The sequence below is a fragment of the Acipenser ruthenus genome, chromosome 7 (assembly GCF_902713425.1).
Source record: "Acipenser ruthenus chromosome 7, fAciRut3.2 maternal haplotype, whole genome shotgun sequence".
Classification (NCBI taxonomy): Eukaryota; Metazoa; Chordata; class Actinopteri; order Acipenseriformes; family Acipenseridae; genus Acipenser; species Acipenser ruthenus.
Window position 1 is genome coordinate 12,594,596 of NC_081195.1, and position 19,551 is coordinate 12,614,146.

At 35.6% G+C, this 19,551-nt stretch overlaps 2 protein-coding genes across 6 annotated transcripts in view; one reads left to right on the forward strand and one right to left on the reverse strand.

The window, feature by feature from the left end:
- Positions 1-6,503: 6,503 nt before the first annotated feature.
- Positions 6,504-14,008, forward strand: LOC117415810 (steroidogenic acute regulatory protein, mitochondrial-like). The gene is made up of 7 exons (XM_034026641.2): positions 6,504-6,775; positions 7,091-7,204; positions 9,549-9,691; positions 10,078-10,236; positions 10,676-10,860; positions 12,144-12,237; positions 13,332-14,008. The coding sequence occupies exons 1-7, from the start codon at positions 6,712-6,714 to the stop codon at positions 13,440-13,442; spliced, it is 870 nt and encodes a 289-aa protein (XP_033882532.1). The 5' UTR covers positions 6,504-6,711; the 3' UTR covers positions 13,443-14,008.
- Positions 14,009-16,075: 2,067 nt separating this feature from the next.
- LOC117414646 (A disintegrin and metalloproteinase with thrombospondin motifs 3-like) overlaps positions 16,076-19,551 on the reverse strand; it is a 55,671-nt gene continuing 52,195 nt past the window's right edge. For all 5 annotated transcript variants that reach the window (XM_034024408.3, XM_059026394.1, XM_059026393.1 and 2 more), the window contains one exon: positions 16,076-19,543. In XM_034024408.3, the coding sequence (XP_033880299.1) occupies positions 18,924-19,543 (620 nt within the window). In that variant the 3' untranslated portion in view covers positions 16,076-18,923. The remainder of the gene's footprint in view (positions 19,544-19,551) is intronic.

A 19,551-nucleotide genomic window follows, 5' to 3' on the forward strand; every position in this document is an offset into this window, starting at 1 on the left:
TCACATTTAACTCCATTAACTCAAAAGCTTTTAGTCATGTACTTAAATAATTGATAACTATACATTTTTTAATGCAAGGTTACAAACTACATGAAGACTTTAAGGAAAAAAAAGTTTGGAAATGTATAATGTATCAATAATGAAGAACTTTCTGAAAATGGTCAGATTGCTACGAGAGGCAGAGAAGAAATACATTATTCAGTTGCTCAGAAAAGCAGAGGATAGTGTAATGTAAGTGCTGTATTGTAATGAACAGTACAACAGAGATAACAGAACAATAATAAACCTGCTAAAGAGTGGCTGTAAATGTACCGTAACACAAAGAATGAATACATAGCTTACCGGTATGAAAAATAGTGGAATGACAGTGGGGATTCAGAGGCTTCAGGTTAGGAAATATCATGCAGAAAAAAAAGTTATTTCAAGTTTCAATGCACCTGACCAACCTCAACTTCCTGCCAAATGAATGTTATGAGGCTCACGTGTACAATGTAAATTGTCTTGCTTGTTTATCTTGATGCTGTCAACATTTTTGTAATTTTTTTTAAACAGGAGACACTGTAGGAATAGCTGACAGTAAAAAAAAAACCTCCATGATACGATCCATAATAATAATTGCTTTATTAGAAATCTAAATCAGTTTTGCCAAATTAGTGTTTACATTTATGTTATTGTTAGATAAACATCATGCTCCATGCAAATTAGCCATGACAGAACCATCTGTGTGTAAATATATTGTCCCTAATGTAATGGCTTAGTTTGATGTTTGAAATGTGACAACTCCACACTGTTGAGTCCAAACTCTTATCACATACTTTTCTATGCAATAATTTTACTGATAACGGTCACATTTCTCATAAAGCCCTTGGTTGAATCCTTTTAGGTATTACTTTCTCCCTTCACTTCAAAACAGATACACTAACACATCTATATACAGTATCTATCAGGCAAAAATGAATGCAGTTTCTCTCCAATAGTATTTAGCTAGTAAGTTACGAAATTAGAAGATTTGCAATTTTAGAAAGGGTATTGCCAAAACAAATATGTTTGTTAATAAATTGAATTCAGGGTGATATTAAATTCAGTAGGCCACTACTACTACTGTGGAATTCAAAGGAACCTAACTGTCAGGAGCTGCTGTGTCTCTGTGGAAAGGCAGAATTCTGCAGCTGTTATTATGATGGAACACTTTCTAAAAACAAACTGCCAGTGCATTCATGTGCCGAGCTTCATTGTTTGTCTTGTGTCTGGTTCTGCCACAGTACCATTATAAAGTGAAATATTGTATAATCCAGGTCTTTCTTTGACATAAGGCAAACTATTAAAAATAATATTAATTAAAGCATTGCCTGTGTTCCTTTTTGATCAATATATAACTGCAGACTGCAATTAAACAAAAACTAATGTGATTCTTAACAACAAAAATCTAATAAACGGAACCACAGTTCCAAAAATGTTCTTATCCAATGAGTGCCATATTCAAATAATTGAACTTGTATGCTCTTGGGGTCTTGTATTATTTTTATTGTAAATATTTGCAGAAAGCAATGCTAAATATGTCCCTACTTGACATTTTTGGATTAAGCCCCTTCTTATAGATGCTGCTGCTGCGGCCCAGACCACAGCCTCCATTGGTGCAGTTACCAGCTAACAGAAATTCACTGATGAGAAGCAGAGCCCCCTCTTAAAGAGGTTTCTGAATGCCTGTGCCTTTTCTTCTCACCCAACAAAATATTTTTTGAACACTTTAACAGTAAGTACATCATTTGGTACAATTTTTCAGTAGAAGGTATAAACCATTTTGCCATTTTTATTTCCCTTCCAATAAAAAATATGATGGTATTAACAAGTATCATTGGAATTCAGTTCGCAATATATGTCTTGTATATATTTCATCTCATTTGAATGCCTTCTTTTCCTATGCCATATTAAGTTGTTTTTTTTTTTTTTTTAAAAAGCAGAAAAATATGTTTGAGTCGGTAATTTATTATTTGTTATTATTGTTGTTGTTATTTTTAAAAATAATAATACATAACTTGTATTCACTTTAATCATAGAATGTACTGAAAGGCAAAATTACTGAAAAAGAAATACAAATACATTATATCATTGGGAGCAGTACCGGGCAAAATGTGTGCAATGGATTTATGCAAATTACAGGTACGTGTTAAAACATTTATTCTGGAATTTACAGCACCTGGTGTTCCCAGGCAGTCTCCTTAATCAAATATGAACTAGGCACAGCACTGTTTAACTATTGACGGCCACTGTTATGTTAACTTGTTCTGTAATACCTTCATTTAAAACACATGTATACTGATGCTTTGTTCCTACTACTTCCCAGTAACACTGTCCATTATTAGAAGCACTGTGTGTCAATAATGGTTACAAACAAAATAATTTGTTGCTTGTGCAGCTTTTTCTCAAATCTAAACCTCAATCTGAGGAATTTCTTAGAAATCCAAAACAATCGAGGTGAGCCCTATTCCAGATGAATAATGGACCCTTATCTTGAACACAATGTCATTTCCTGAGATCCCAGAGGAACCACCACACCAATCTTCTCCCTTTTTAACCAATTTTTTCCTGCTAGATCTACCATTTCATTGCCCAGTATACCAGAATGCCAAGGAATCCATATTAACCTAACTTCAATCCCCTTTATTTAATTCCGCTATTTTATTGCAAATAAAATAGCTACCATTTCTGCTACATAAACTTATAAATGGTCAGACAGCCTAGCTATATATCGAGACTGAAGTTATGATTTAAGATGTTATAAACTGCAAGAGTTACATATCGTTCTGTCTCGTTACTACTTCTTGAAAATGTATAGATCTCATGCATCACCCCATTTGTTAATAATGACACGTCAAATTTTGCACAAAAGGGAATGCTGCTTCCCCTTAACACTGTTTGGCGCCTTAGTTCTAACACTCACAGCAGCAGCACTTGCTGTCATTGTCTCAGAGGGAGGGAACTTCGACTGGACGCCTGATGCACGTCACTTAATCCAACTCAGATATCTTTCAATACCAGATTCAGAAATATTAAACTCTTAAGTTTATTTTGATGCAGTTTGTATGTGTAGTATAATGAAGTTGGTGTGGTTTTTTCAACAATAAGTAAACCGCAAATGAAACTGAGTGCGCCACAGACATAACGCCACGGCTAAGTCTGGAAATGCCATTGACACTTGTCTTTTAAAAACAAACTGTTATACATTAAAATCCAATGTAATCTAGGTGAATTATACAATCCAAAGAATGATATTTTGAGAAATTATTATTACGATTAATACGACAGGTTTCATTGTCTTCTGTGATATGTAGTGACTTTAGAGTTCTGTAAATATAAAACTACTCAAACATACTTAAATATTTTAAGACAGACGTGTAGTGGACAGGAAGTTGTATTCAAAAATATATTTGTTTTGCAATTGATGATTAAAAACTGCTGCATTCACTATTTGCACACACTGTGCTCATAGAGGTTGAACCCGATCATGCTCTGTTCTGTTTTGCAACGGGGGGGTGGGGGTGGGGTGAAAATATCTTACCTGTGTTTTGGTGAGACAATTTTTTCAAATGCTCATAGCAACTGCATTAAACGCAACACTTTTTGTTAGAATTTGAATGAGCAGAATTAAAGAAAAGGCTCTTTGTGTGATCCCTGGTCCTCATAATACAGCCATAAAGTTACTAGTGACTGTAAATTTGATATAAGGATCATAATACTTAAATATCCCCTGCTTTTAGAGGTGCATTACTGTATGTGTAGCTAAAGGCATGAACTAAAAGTTTTGAATGGACTACATTTCCCACTATCTACATTTGTCACAATGCTCTGAATAATTTTCACGGTGCCCTGTGTCGCTGTAATTGTCTCCTCCTTTGTCTTAAATCCACAGCATGAATTAGAGCAGCAATGTTTCTCAAAGTTCAAAGAAGGAAATGACCGTGGTCCATCTGTCATATTTATAGGGCCAGTAAATAGATGTTGGTGGTAACAGGCGACAGGTAGCATGATCAAGTGGTGTGAGCAATGTTATATAGAAATGCTACTTCTATCATATATTCTGCTTCCAACGGCATACTACCCTTATACATCATCGTGGCGCATCCAGTAAAGGCGCTCCGCATGGAGTGCAGGATGTGCCCTATATTCTGGACATCGCAAGTTCGAGTCCAGGCTATTCCTTTGCCAACCAAGGACGGGAGCTCCCAGGGGGCGGCGCTCAATTGGCCGAGGGGAGGGAGGGCTTGGTTGGCCAGGGTGTCCTCGGCTCACCGCGCACCAGCAACCCCTGTAGTCTGGCTGGGCGCCTGCGGGCTTGCCTGTAAGCTGCCCAGGGCTGCATTGTCCTCCGACGCTGTAGCTCTGAGGTGGCTGCATGGTGAGTCTGCAGTGTGTAAAAAAGTGGTTGGCTGACAGCACACGCTTCGGAGGACAGCGTGTGCTCGTCTTCGCCGCTCCCGAGTCGGCGCAGGGGTAGTAGCAGTTGGCTGAGCCTGAAAATAATTGGACATAACTAAATTAGGGAGAAAACAATAAATAATAATTGGCAACCACTAGGAAAAGGAAATGAGTCCCAGGATAGAACACTTTTATTACTTTTAGCACATGGGGTGACAATGATTTGAAAATTCTAATTGGGACCATTTTGCCTTTAAATTGTATCTGTATCCTAAATGTGTCATAAAATGAATTAGGTAAGTGCGTACTGTAGTTTATACTATCTGGTTGTGGGGGTGTTAAACATAATCTATTACCTGCTAAAATATGTTTATCCCTCAAAACCATTGCTGCTCAGAAAATGAATTTACCATGTGTGTCTGTTTTTTTTTTTTTTACCTGGTTTAGCTGTTCATTTGGAAAATAATCTTTCTCTGATTAGATTATTTAGGATTCACGTGCTGGTACTGTTTATTTATTTTATTTTTATATGTTTGAATTTTTGTTTTCAATGTGGATAATAATAATTATTATTATTTTTAAGTAATAAACATACTTCATAATTTTTAAGGAGACATAAGGTGATCAGTCTTTACATTGTTGCCATTGATAATTAAATGTATTCATGATCTTCGAAAAAAAAAAATAAGAACTGCTTAATGCAAAGTCATACACAATATACAATAAGGCTTAATTGAGCATGTCAGTAATTAAAGGCAATCTCTGTGCATATGTTATTTCATTATGAAATCATGCAAGAGCATGAACCCACATTTAATTTCATGGCAATTCCTGTACATCAATCCCACACATAATGAAACACATCCAGTTAATAATGCCAGTTGTATAGGAAAGAGACTGAATGCATATTTCCAATATTTTCAGGATTTAAGGCATTTTCATGAAGCATTATCGACTAAAAAACTACATTTTATTGGCACGTCTGTGAAAATATGCATTCTGTGTGCATATAAATAAGTTTTTTAATTGATCGCTCCCTTTTCCAAATATATTGACCAGCATATCCAGCATATGCACCATATATTTCTTACTATCTTTTAGTACACAAAAGATAATAGAACTTAAATGTCAATCTAATTGGCTGACTGGACTGGGGTGGTCAAACCGGCTGTCACATGCCTGGCCCGGTGTAGTTTAATGCATTCTCGTAAGGTGTAGTGCATAATTTATTGGTCATAAACGTGACATCTTTGTAACATGCATGTATATTCTTTGTAACAAATTCATAACTGTGTATTAGTAGTTTGGTCCACTCATTTAATAAGACAATGGAAAATCCATTATCATTAACTGCTTACTCCTTTACAGGGTTGCGGTGAGCCAGAGCTTAACCCGGCATACACAGGGCGCAAGGCGAGACTACACCCTGGACGGGACGCCAGTCCATCGCAGGGCACCACACACACACTCTCACACACAGGGCAATTTAGAGTGACCAATCAACCTAGACAGCATGTCTTTGGACTGTGGGAGGAAACCGGAATACCCAGAGAAAACCCATGCGAACACGGGGAGAACATGCAAACTCCACACAGACAGTACCCTAGGCCGGATTCGAACCTAGGACCCTGGCGCTGTGAGGCAGCAGCGCTAACCACTACGCCACCGTGCCGCCCCACAATGGAAAATAAATAAATAAAAACACTACATACTGTAACTGCATGACTAATGCTTATTCGCTTCTCCCTGAAACTATTTTGTAATGGCCAATTGCTCCCCAGGTCTGCGTAGGGCCTAGTCTTTGTTTTTTAAAAACAAGCATTGGAGGCAAACGATAGCAGCATGAGGGATGTAGAAATAGACAGGCACCTGCACAAGGTGCTGGGACTAAACAAGCGAGTGTGTGGAAAGTTGGAAACACAGTTTAAATGAGAATGAATGCCACCTCCCAATAACTTATTGAGCAGCATGCAGTTCATAGAGTACCTGCCAGCTCACATAATATGTACTTATTGTAGGTTACTTAGAAAGGTCAGTTTGTTACTTGGGGTGCACTCATCCCAATAAATTGCATAGCGTGTCAGAGATCCCCTTGAAAAAAAATCAATATGATTTATTACACTTGGATTTAAATTCAATAATGTTGCAGCTGGTCCAAAGCTTGATAATCCCTTGCTCTCTCTAACCTTCATGTTAAATCGTATCTAACAACCTGTTTATCTCTGTCCTTCAGAAATACTATAAAGACAAGTCCTAATAATACAGCTCTGAAATGCATTAGGTAATTTGGACAGCATGCTGCCAGCAACTGTTAAACTCTGCTGTGGAATCTCACACCAGCATTTTAGAAACATGACAGGTAACAGGACACAGCGAAGTCCTAAATTTTAGCCTTTCTTCCTTTCTTAAGCATTACAAGTCATGTAAATGTTTAAGCAATTAAATCAAATATACAAATGTTTTGGCTAATGCCTTCGCCATTGTAAAAACAAGATTTTTTTTTTTAAAGTAGAAACATATTATGCTCTTCAATACTGAGTGTTAACTGTTTTGACATTTTAGAATATACTGTGTATAAGTCACTTTTTTATTGTTCAGTGCAGTTTTTCTGTACTAAAACAATGTGCATGATTCTTTTAATTTAAATAATGAATGTATCTGTTTATTATTGTAGGATTGAAACATACTGCTGTGGCTGCTATTGGACAAGAAATAACTCAAATTAAACTGAGAGATAACAACATTTTATCCAACTGGGCAAGCTCTAAATGGACAGGATGCAAGGCCAGTAAGTTAAAACATCTGTCAATATTTTGGATGAAAAAACTATATGCTTACTGCAGTAAGCTTGTATTTATTAACCATTTAACCAAACCACCTTTAATTTGAACAACGTAGTTCATTTTCTACATTTTAGTATATTTACTGTCTCAGTGATACTGAAAATACCTTACTATTGCTGTCTAGTGCTGTATGTGTTCCTGCATCTTTAAGATAATTAAGACTGTTTTGATATTTTATTCATACACCAGCATTCCTTGCACAGTTCAAAGGAGATGAACACTGTTGTACTAAAAAAATAAAAGATGTGTTTTTTGTAAACTCTACATGGCATTCAAGGTTAAGTCTACTAAGTAGTCACCATGAAAAGCCGCAGTAAAATGTCCTAAAATCTGCAACGAGAAAATTGTTTTCTGCAAAATTCTGTGGCAATGACATTTTAATGAAAAACAGTGTAATGAGTATAAATAAATAAGAAAACGTAAGTCACAGTTAGTTAAATTAATTAATTATTTTTATTAAATTGCATTTCTAAAATATGAAAAAAAAACCCAGAACAAACATATTTGCCATATTTTATGGAAATCAAAGAAGAACAAAAAAACACATACAATAAAGCAAAGAGAGTTCACTTTTTCTAAAACACTTACAGCACTGACTACTGGATGCCATTTCTTTTAAAAATACACACAAAACATAACAATTCTTTAAAAAATTAATTCAATACAGTTATGGCCAAAACATATGACTATATTTAATCACATTAGTCATACTAATATTTGCCTAGCAGAATAAGATTGTAGTGGTGCACTGGGATTCAAGTTAGCACTGGTTTACAAATGTGTGCTAGACTTGGAGCATTTTTGTACAAATGTAACAGGGTATTTTTAGAAACATTTGTTGTTCACCAAAATATTGTAATTTTAAAATGTATCCACATCAAGACACATAGAAATAGTTTGGAAGCTGTGACAAGCGCTTGGAAACAGTGACAGGCGAAACTTGATTGGCTGATAAGCTAGCTTTTTTGTTTCTTTGACCAAGGCCACAATGTGAAAGTGCTACCATCACATACAAAACAAATGGGAAAGTAATGATTAAAAAAAAAAAAAGAATTTAACAAAAATGTTAAGTCATCCCAAGTAATAGGATAATATCTAATATAGTTCACCGCCTCCTTCCTTTTTGAGCATTCGTGTTACTACACCATGTACAAAAAATGTGTGTATCTTTCAGGACCTGCAACATAGGGAGTACAAGCAAGGTCCTAATTGTTTTTCTCTGACCTTTCACATAGCAGTAACAGAGCAATGCTTTGCTTTGAACTTGCGACCAAACTATTACATCCTTTTGTATAATAATAATAATAATAATAATAATAATAATAATAATAATAATAATAATAATAATAATAATAATAATCTTACCTTATTCCATTCTTCAGTAGCCACTGTCTATCCATGGTCGTTGTCATGGTCTTCTGCAGTTTTAACAGAAGCTATGACAGTGAGTTATTGGAAGTACTGGACTGCATTTTGCATTTGTGCCCTATCTGTTGCCATTATATTCAGCGCTAATTTAGATTTGTTTCCGGAGCTCACCAATGGCCTTAGGAATCTCTCCATGGCTGAACTAAAGCTCGCACTGAAACCATGCCACACTTCTCACTATACAAATAGCGTGTATGCACTCTAGTGACATGTACAGTGAGAGTAGGGAGCAAATCTTTGAGCTTTAGTTTTTTTGCAAAAAATTGAAAATTCCGCGGGAGAGCGCAAATTCCGTGATTTTTTCTGCGATCGTGGAATCCTGGAGGGACTAATAAGGGGAGGTTATCCGTTACTCCAGATAACTTCCCATTTCAATACATCTGCTGTATAGAGAATACAATTTCAGTCATTACTGAATTGTAATTTTTAGCAACTGGTGTGACAAAAAATTGTTTTTAAAACCATAGTTGTGACCAATTTGCTTTAAACTGTATGTATTATACAATGATTTAGGTACATGGGCAATGTGGTTTACAATGGTATCTGGTTGTAGGGAGCGGAACAGATTGCTTTGGTAATAAGACAAAAGATTTGTCTACTAAAATATTTGTATCGGTTAGAATTCTATTTTGCTTTTCTGATCATGCATACTTGTGGCTATATTGTGGAATAGTGCATCATAATGGGTGTTGTGCAATTGTACTAACTGCAGTTATAATGGGCGTTGTGCAACTGTACTAACTGATCCAGTGGATGTTTTATGTTAACTCCATGTTTTTAAGTAGTCAGGCAGATATTCTTAGTACAAAGGTTGCAGCTGCATTGCTCACATTTTAATAAAACAATGTATTTGTCCTCCAGAGCTTAGAAAAGAAGCTACTGTTATTCAGTTGAAGGAATTTAAAGATGAAGAACTACTCTATGTGAAGCAAGGAAAGGAAGCTTTACAAAGGGCAGTAGAGATCCTGGAACAGCAGGGGGGGTGGCAAACGGAAATATCAGAGGTAAGTCATAAATATTTCCTTTTTCAATTAAGATTTAGCTGAACCCTCCAGCATTATAGCATACTAGATTAAACATGTTCTTTATTCATTCAGAAGAACAAGGGCTACCAATTTACCAAATACGTGTCAGATTCATGTCCCAGCTAAATTAGTTAGCGTAGTTAAAAGAAACAAGTAGATTTCAGTTTTTTTCATTAGTATGCACTGCTGACAAAGACATATTGAACAAAACATTGCTGACATTATTGTTGCACATTATCTTCATCATAGAATGTCTTTAGGATTAGAGCAATCAAAAGACTTCTGTAAATTCTTGAAATGAAAGCATTGGTTTTGCTCTATCTCCCCCTCTGCTGTAAACCTTACCTGTATCTTTTGTTCTTTAGGAAAATGGGGATGTAGTCCTAAGCAAGATACTCCCTGGAATCGGAAAGGTCTTTAAACTAGAAGCTGTTTTGGATGCAACAACCAAGGAGCTTCACAATGAGCTGTTTGCCAAAGTGGAAGAAATGAATAAATGGAACCCAAACATTAAACAAATTAAAGTATGCTTGCTAAAGTCTGAAAAACGTTTATATGTTTATTCCTGGATTCTCATTCTTTAGGGACCTGCATGCTTCACTAATATAAATAGAGCTAATGTCATGCAGCAAATGTCATGATTACATGTAAGGTATTGTTTTGGTTGGTATTAAATGTATGACTTCCAAGTAGGGAGGTAGACTGCTGAGATAAATGCATATGCACATAGCTTTCTTCTAAAAACATAAAAGTATCTGTTTCTATATTTAATGATCTAGGTGTCTTATATTTGACCTTAAAAATCTCAAAAATGTCAGCATGTTTTTATAGTTCAATTTTTTTTTTTTTTTTTTTACAAGAACATTTCTCAGATAATAAGCCATGATAAAATGTTCAGTGGCATTTTAATAATAACACTAATAAAAAAAATAATTAAAAAAAAAAAAAAAATGTTTTCCTCAGGTCTTACATCAAGTTGACAAGGACACTATGGTGACCCATGAGGTAACTGCTGAGACAGCAGGGAATCTGATTGGCCAAAGGGATTTTGTGAGCGTCAGGCACTGCTGGAAACAGAAGGCTTCGTTTTATTTAGCGGGTGTTGCCATACAACTGGAATCCTTGCCACCGCAAAAAGGCTTTGTAAGGTTGGTACCAAATATATTTTATTTGAGAGACAGAAATAGTTTATTGTTAACTGTTCAAGCTCTTAGGAACTTTTTTTTTAAATGCTTGCCATGGTTTTAAGGCATGTACAACCACGATGCAGCAGTTTATTAGTTCCATTGAAAGTTCTAGGTTCCGATCCACAAGACAGTCTGAATGCACCTGAAGGTTTGTAGGAGAAAGTCATTATTCGATTGCTGTTTCTAAATCCATGTAAGGCTATTATCTATTCCTAATGCATGAAAAGGTCTACAAGGACAAAATAAACAACTGTTTGATTATCAAAGTTTGGGCCAGCTGCATTTCAATGTATTTGTTTTATCCTGGATAGCCTGACAGGTGAAGTTTTAGTAGAACTCTGTTGTATCTCAGATGCAAACAACCAGATTGTTTTCTTAGTGCAGAACTACAGAAGGGGAATCTTAATCAAAAGGGAAGATTAAGAGCTACCAACAGAGTTGTGAGTCATATCTCAGATAGCACCAATTACCACTCCATTGGTAGCCAAGGAAAAGTAGTGTTGAATTTGTATCATCTCCTCTCATTGGCAAGAAAGTTGTCTACTGTAATATTTTTTAATTGAGCTTTCTATATTTAGTTTCAGTAAATATTACACACAGTTTTTGTTTCAGTGTACTAATTGAATCACCAAACTTTGAAGGAGAAAAACTGCCAGGATACAGTGTACACATACAGTATACATGTTTCATGGAAAAAAAAAAACATCAGTTAGAACCGTTCACAGCCCGATAACATGATTATCCATTTTGCCATTCAGGTAGAAATAAAGTATTATTGAACAATAATTTACTGATATTGATTGATTTCATAACCTTTTTAATAAAAATGACAAGGTTGTCAGTTTCCAGTGTTGTTCTTCTAAGAAATACATTGAATATGAAAAAAACCCAGAACAACATTACCAAGGCAACACTCATTGCATATATGATTGATAGGTTTGCAATAGAAATCTAGTTGTGTGAAGAACAGGCTAGCATTGTATTTAACTAACCTTGCAAAATCTAAAATCACCCATAAAAAACTAAAAATAATCACTAATCAATTACAGCTTTGAACTGTTGGCAGATATTATTTATTTGGTTGTAATTATTATTTTTTTTTTTAAAGAAAGTTTACTATACTGTATCTTTAGGGGATTTTTCATCCAAACATCCTGATTTGTTTAAGTATACACTTAATTCCCAAGGTGAAAGGCTTCTTGGAAATGACCTGACCTGGTCTCTTTTTTTCTTTCCCACGTTAGAGCTCAAGATGGTCCTACCTGTATTATCCTGGAGCCCCTAGAAGATGACAAAAATAGGAGCCGTTTCACGTGGCTTCTTAATATGGATCTTAAGGCAAGTTCAACCTAAATGACCCATTTAACTTATTTTTTTAAAATGTTTTATTCCCCTTATCATGTTTGCAATCAATCTGAGTGGTTATTGGTTCTGTTGTTCCAATATTGCATTATTAGCATTTAGTTATTAGCTTTGTCTGGAGAATCCTAAGTGCTATGACTAACAGCCTTTCTCATTTCATTCAAGTCCGCCCACCTACTCTCTGTCTACTGTCACTTATGAAACTCCATACAAACTTGAAGCAAGCTCTAAGTTGGTTAAGGCAGATTTACTGTATAGAAAAATGATAATAACTCAATACGGAAACAATAGGACCCAGAACCACCTGAAGTGATTGCAAACACCCCAAATTAAAGGTAATTGTAAAAAAAAAAATCAAGACATTTACCTACTCTTTAAAGCGCTGGATTATTATATTTTCCCCTTCAGGATAAGTACAATACCCACGGTAAATATTAACAAGACCCAACCCTACCTAGCTTCTGGGATAAGGTGTGATTGGGGCACTGAAATACCTTATTTTTATTCTGAATTGTGTGTGTGGCATACCTTATTATTCAAAATACCTAAATAATGCTCCATTATCACATGTTGAAAACATGATTGTGAGTGAAGCAAATGGCAGTCAGATGGTTTCGATGTGTGTTGATAGTGTATTGCTTAGATAGTGTGGATACAGTAGAAAACTCAATTGCTAACTTCAGTTTTCCAAATTCATAATAATGCTGTCCAGTAGTACCTAATTATTAAATGCAATCATAAGGGTTATCTTCATACTGATAACATTTTAGCATCTCCTTACTTTGTAATAAATGGGCATTAATGTAAATTGTATGTCACTATAGTCATTAGACTTGATTAGAAAAGATTGTTTACTGATAATAGGAAATGTCTCAACACTACAGATTGTATAGCATAACGATTTATTTTTTATTTTTATTGTCTCGTCATAAAATGTATTTGACATTTGCTAATTGCAAAAGATTGGATTTGGCAAAAATGTATACAGTAGGTCCAACATTTTGTTAAACAATACTGCACACACACCAGTAAATCAAGCTTGTATTTTATTGTTCTTTTTAACTTTTCAGGGCTGGCTTCCCAAGTCCATTGTCAATCAAGCTTTGCCTCAAGCCCAGGCAGATTTTACAAGACATTTGCGGAAACGACTGTCTGCAAGGCTAACCTCTGTGCAGCGCTGAGAGTCTGGCAGATTCATTCTTGGCTTATTAAGTTACACTATATGAAGATGGATCAAGTAAAAGGCTTTGTTAGTCTACAGTAATTTGAAATAGACTTAGGTCTGCCCTTGACAGTACTATTCTAGAAGCCCTGCAAAATGTGGAAGACATTTATAGAGACAGTGGAGCAAACGGGGGTGCTTTGAGATTCAGTTGAATTCAATCCTGAAATGTTGTATAAACCATAAATTGTAGGTATTGTTTGACTGTTTAGGATTTTTTTTTTTTTTTTGGACAGTGGTGAGATGTATTTATGCAATGGAGAAATGGATATTGTCAGAACAAATATATTAATTAATTTAGCATCATTTTGACATTTTCCTTCAAATTATCTATTTTGGTATGTAGCAATGTCTTGTTTTGCTATGCAAACATTCATACAACTTGGATACCTCTTGACTTATTACACTGTTGAGGAAGCACATTTTTAATGTATAAATCATGGTCAGAGCACCAATTACCACTTCACTGATATCCCGGGAAAAGTAGTGTTGAATTGGTATCATCTCCTCTAATTGGCAAGAAAGTTGTCTACTGTAATATTTTTTTTTTAATTGAACTTTCTACATTTAATTTCAATAAAATATTACACACACTGTTTTTGTTTCAGTGTACTAATTGAACTGCAAAACTGTGAATCAGAAATACTACCAGGATACAGTGTACATGTTTAAAAAAACAATAGAAGTTAAAACTAGTCAAAGCCAGATAACATGATTATCTATTTTACCATCTGATAACCTATGGTCATTTTAACTTTGAACACTAACTTCTGCTTTATAGAATCAGAAGCTATCTACATAAGACTTTCTAATTGTCAGGTCAGGGTGACTGTGTGTTTTGTTATTTCTAATTCATGATGGTTTTGAAACCTAGCAACCACAAAATTGAGGATAAATGTATTGCAGTAAGATTTAGCATATGACATGCATCCTGTGCTTAATGCAAATGACACAGCAGCCTTGGATTACGTGTCTTTAAAATGTGCACTGCTTGTATGTTACAATAGTATGCTACTGCACATCTCGTAAATACCACACAACCTGTAGATAGCATGCAGAAATTTTCGCAATATTTGTAAAATGGTGCATGTTATATTCTAGCAATTACGGCACCTGATCACATTCAGAAGCTTAGTGGTGGAGCTATTTATTACATTTTTCCCCTTACCTTGTATTATTTTTTTCATATGACCGGAACAATGCTTTCAACTGTTTCAAAAAACCCAGCAACTTGCACTGAACACGCTATGTTTTTTTAAAGTGGAGCCTGGGCAATTTCTATCGCAGGTTTATTCGAGTAATACTTAAAGGCGGCACCGGGATGCTCCAAGGGATGAGGCTGTGCTCCAACTACTTTTTATTTTTATTTTTATACACCCATTATTCAAATTCAGTGTTTTTGGAAATCTGTTAGAATTTGTATTAAAATAAAGGTGGTTATTTAACGCAAGATTGAAACGAAATTCATTCACTTTATCTTAAAAAATAACTGACTATAATTTGCCCTCAAGAGGGCAGCCATACAGTGGCGGAGGAATAGCCAGTGCAACTGGAGGGCCCCCGGATAAGTCTAAACATTTGGAAAAAAACACATATTTAACAGTGATAATATCCTTCACATTTATATTTTCAGATGTTACAACCTTTAATATTGGTATTCATTGCATTACCTCTGTCAGTAATTAAATTTTTATCCTCCCACGTTTCAACAAGTACCGCTATTCTCTTAATTATGTTTAAAAATATTGTTGAATTAAAATGAGCTGCTTAACTTTTTTTCTTCTCTCGCAACTGGGTTTGCATGGAGGCTGGTACTAGGCACTATAGTGTTCCATTAGCGTCTCTTTTTCAAACTCCGTGACCACTTGTGCTTTAGCTTAGTGGTTGCTTGATATTGCAAATGTTTTCCACTGTCTTCATGGAAGGTTTGGGGGTACTGTTCAGCACAGTATTTTGCAGTTATATTCTGTGTGTACAATTAATCCTGTAGTTTACAGGTGCTGCTGGGTACCAATAAACTAAAGCAAATGAACATGCCTGTATTTCGATTGGACATTTTTGTTTTTTCTATGTGAGAAAATGTCTGCTTCTGGGATGCAGAGTTCTTCACCCTTGTGTTAATTCTGTATTTCTGGAGGGACTGGTGATAAAACATGTTCGCTTGGTTAAAAATAGTGTAGTGTTGGGTGTAAAGATGCACACAAAATGCAATTGAAGTAGGTGAGTAGAAAACGTTGTTATGTGTAGTCATATAGTGTTTCATACATGCTAACATTCTGAGAATTAAATATGGTTAAATATTGAACACTTGGCATGTTTTATGTACATCAACAAGTTTTACATTATAGTTTTGGGGGGGGGGGGGGGGGGGGGGGTTGGGGGCACAATAAGGTCATGCTTCGGGACCCATCTTTCTCTTGCTCTGCCACTGCAGCCATATTGGATTGGAAGACAAAGATTGCTCAACAAATATATGCTGCAATTTATGGTTTTGGTGACGGAAACACAACAATCCATTTAGGAACTGCCTGCTAAGGAAGGAACTTGCATTCCCAAAACCAACAAGAAAAACACAATTTTGAAAAAAAAAAAAAGTTTATTGTTATCTTTAATGCAATCCATACTGTGACTAACCAGTGGTATCTGTACCATTGTCCAACAACTTCATTTTCTATTATTGCCAACAAAGTACCATTTATACATGAGACTGAGAATAACACTGTATATATACCAATAAGTGCTGTAAGTATTACTCTTAATGACCTGTTCTCTTGCGTTCCAAGGACAATATAACTCAGCAGCATTGAAGAAACATTTGAAGGAAACAGCTGCACACAGAGGTCCATGAACAGATGGTAATACATTCAATTCAAACAGTTTTGGTTCCTAACAATAAAATATGTGTGTACTGTTTACCATGTGCTCATGGCACTACAGAAAGTATTCAAAGTTACTGAAGAACTTAAAAGTGATTTCACAGTTGATGTTTTTCAAAATACAATATCGTATTGCAAAAATAAAATGCAGGGCTCTTTGAGCATATTAACCAGTATGTTAAAAATAACACATTAAAGAATAAGTAGTGGGTTCCGAAAAAATATAGCGTTACAAGTCCCCACGTGTTGCTACAACTGTTTAAATAGCGTACCTGTAAATTGTATTTTTATTGTTATCATCCTGACAACTTTTTACACATAACTTTATTTCTGTTTTAAAGCTCTTTCCAAAATTGTCGCTCGAGTGCACTGGGCTGGGGTTTGAGATCTGTCCTCTAAATCATTGCAGGAAGAGCAATTGAAAAAATAAAATAACAAGTGCTCTGGCTTTTCTGTTCTGTAACACATCATGGATTGTTATTGCTATGTTACCTGTTTGACAATGTGGGCAATAATCCTTACACTATCAGTGCACTAGAGCGGCTATTTTGAAAAGAGCTTTGAAACTGATTTTAAAGTTATAAGTATAAAAGGTTGTCTGGATGTTAACAATGAAAAGAAAAATTACAAGTATGTTATTTAAGTAGTTGTAGCAACATGTGGGGACGTGTAACGTTATATTTTACGGAACCCTACTACTTAATCTTTAAACATACTATCATTGGAACTGCTGGTATTCAGGGTAGTGGAGCATTTACATACTGGATTATGCATTTGTAAAACTGTTTTAGTAGAGTTGTAAACCTTGTGGAAATGGGTCCCACATCTCCTGAAAATGAACATACAGTTGGAAACAGCAGTGTTAGTTCTGCTTCATGTCTACAGTCCGTGTTCTCTACATGTTTTCTTCATATTACTGCATTACATCAAAGTTTATAGAGAGGGGAGGGTATGCAAACATTCACCTACACGTTCACATTTAAAAGAGCATACCATGGTGTAGAAAAGGACAAACATCCTCTTTTTTAGACACGCCCACAACACGAGTCTCCAACAGCAGATAACAAAGCTTGTAACATTCCCTCTGAAATGCAGTTTATATGTAAAATACTGTAATTGTGTGTGTGATATATATATATATATATATATATATATATATATATATATATATATATAATGAAAATATTCAATAATTCATTTTCTCCCCACAGAGTTTAGGCCTAAATGTATTAAATGCCCCATTTTTCACTCTGAAGCTCAGTTATTATATTAATTTTTCATCACCATTGTGATGGCACAGTTAATCATTGGATTCGCTTAAACAACAAGTTAAATGTATTTATCATTTACTACAATTTTAAAATTTAATAAATATTAACATTTAAAGCTCTCATTCATGTATATACAAGAACTATACAACACACATTATGACGTTAATAAATGTAACTCAGGAATGAAATAATATAACAAGCAGCAACATGTGGTGAATTTTACAGGCTCACATTATCTAACCCTATGTACTGTAGCTTCCCAGTACATTACACTTTACACTACATGGTTTCTTGTTAATGGTTTTGTATTATGTTGAAATTTACACTATATACAATATTACTTTATATATATATATATATATATATATATATATATATATATATATATATATATATATATATATTAAAAGACTGTAACAGTACTAGGAAATAAAAAATAATAATGATGTATTTGTACGTGTGACAAAAGGCAATGTGTGTGCTGGGATGTAGAGCTATATACATCGCTATCATTTACTAGGCAGCACAGTCTTCAAATTAAAGTCATTGTTTGAGCACACACTCTAAGAAGCAGGTGGAGGTACATAACAGATAAGCACCAAGAGACAGGGTTTACATAGGTCCCTATTCTGGGTGATGTATTTTCCATACACCACAAATCCCATAATGCATTTCACTTATTCCAAACACTAATGTTACGCAAAGTAAGTACAATAAGTAGTCCCAATGCACTTATACATTCGGTTAACAAACCTAGGGGGACATGTATTAAGATCGACCGACGCAGCACTAAATTGGCAGAGTGTAAAGTAGCGCTCTGCCGCGGCACAAATTTTGCCCCATCCTGAATGTATTAACTGGCCCAAAATTAATGAGGCACGGCGTAAACGTGCACATTTTTATACATACGGGGCAATTTTAAGGCCGGCGTAAACTCGGTGCAATGGCCTTAATACAGTTGCAAATGCTTGATACATGTCCCTCCTAGTGTATTAACTGAACAAGTAATTATCAGCAATGTTTCCAGTAAACTAAAACATGTTTGTATTGTCCGTTAAATTGTATACAGCACCATTAAGTCGATTTTTTTGTTTTGCTTCATAAAGCGTGGAGTGTTGTGTAACACATTGCTTGTAAGTGAAACGTTGAATAATTTCTGTCAACTTTGAGGTAACCATTGCTGGTCAAAATTCACTTGCACAGAAATTATTTACTTGCAGCAACTGGTTAAAAAAAACAACAACAAAAAAAACAGGTATGTTAAATGTGCATGTTCACAGATTAAGTCACAATTCATGTAACTACGGGAGAGGTTCGGTGTGTCAAGTCTGTGTCAGACCCATAATCATCACTTCTTGACCTGGTCACACCTGAGGAACCTAAAGTGCTGCTTGTACTAGTAGTGCTATGGGAAGTCTTATTGGAGTCTAATGCAAGCCTTTTTGAGGCCATGGTATCCAGTAGACCTAGAGAGCTTGTCCCCATTGTTTTTTGGCCAGGAGGTAGTCTAAATAGGTTTCCAAAGCTTTCACTGTCTACTGCTGTGGAGCTGCTGGCAGTACCCTGAGACTGAACTGTGGAGTTCAAAATTGAGGTGCCAGCAGCCCTGAGGTCTGATGCATTGACAGTCAAGGCTTGAAGTGGTGTTGATGTATTCATCACTGTTATAGCAGCTCCGTTGGTCATTTGAGGTTGGTTTTGGGCAGTTGGCTTGACTACTGTGTCCGGGATGGGGATGGGACTGGCCTGGATGGCCAAAGAATCAGTTTTCTCAAGGTTTGACAGGGGTGTTGTAGTAGCTATCTTCTTATTACAGGACTCGCAGCACAGCTTATTGTAGCCAGGGATGGAGCAATAGCGGGCTAGGACTTCCATCTGACAGAATATGGATTTATCACCAAGGCACGGCTCATCTGTGCAT

Bases quoted from the DNA above. Each gene is read 5' to 3' on its own strand.
- LOC117415810 (XM_034026641.2), top strand. From the start codon at position 6,712: ATGCTGCCAGCAACTGTTAAACTCTGCTGTGGAATCTCACACCAGCAT. The intron at 10,861-12,143 runs GTTGGTACCAAA...TTCCCACGTTAG, and splicing joins CCGCAAAAAGGCTTTGTAAG to AGCTCAAGATGGTCCTACCT. The intron at 12,238-13,331 runs GCAAGTTCAACC...TTAACTTTTCAG, and splicing joins TTCTTAATATGGATCTTAAG to GGCTGGCTTCCCAAGTCCAT.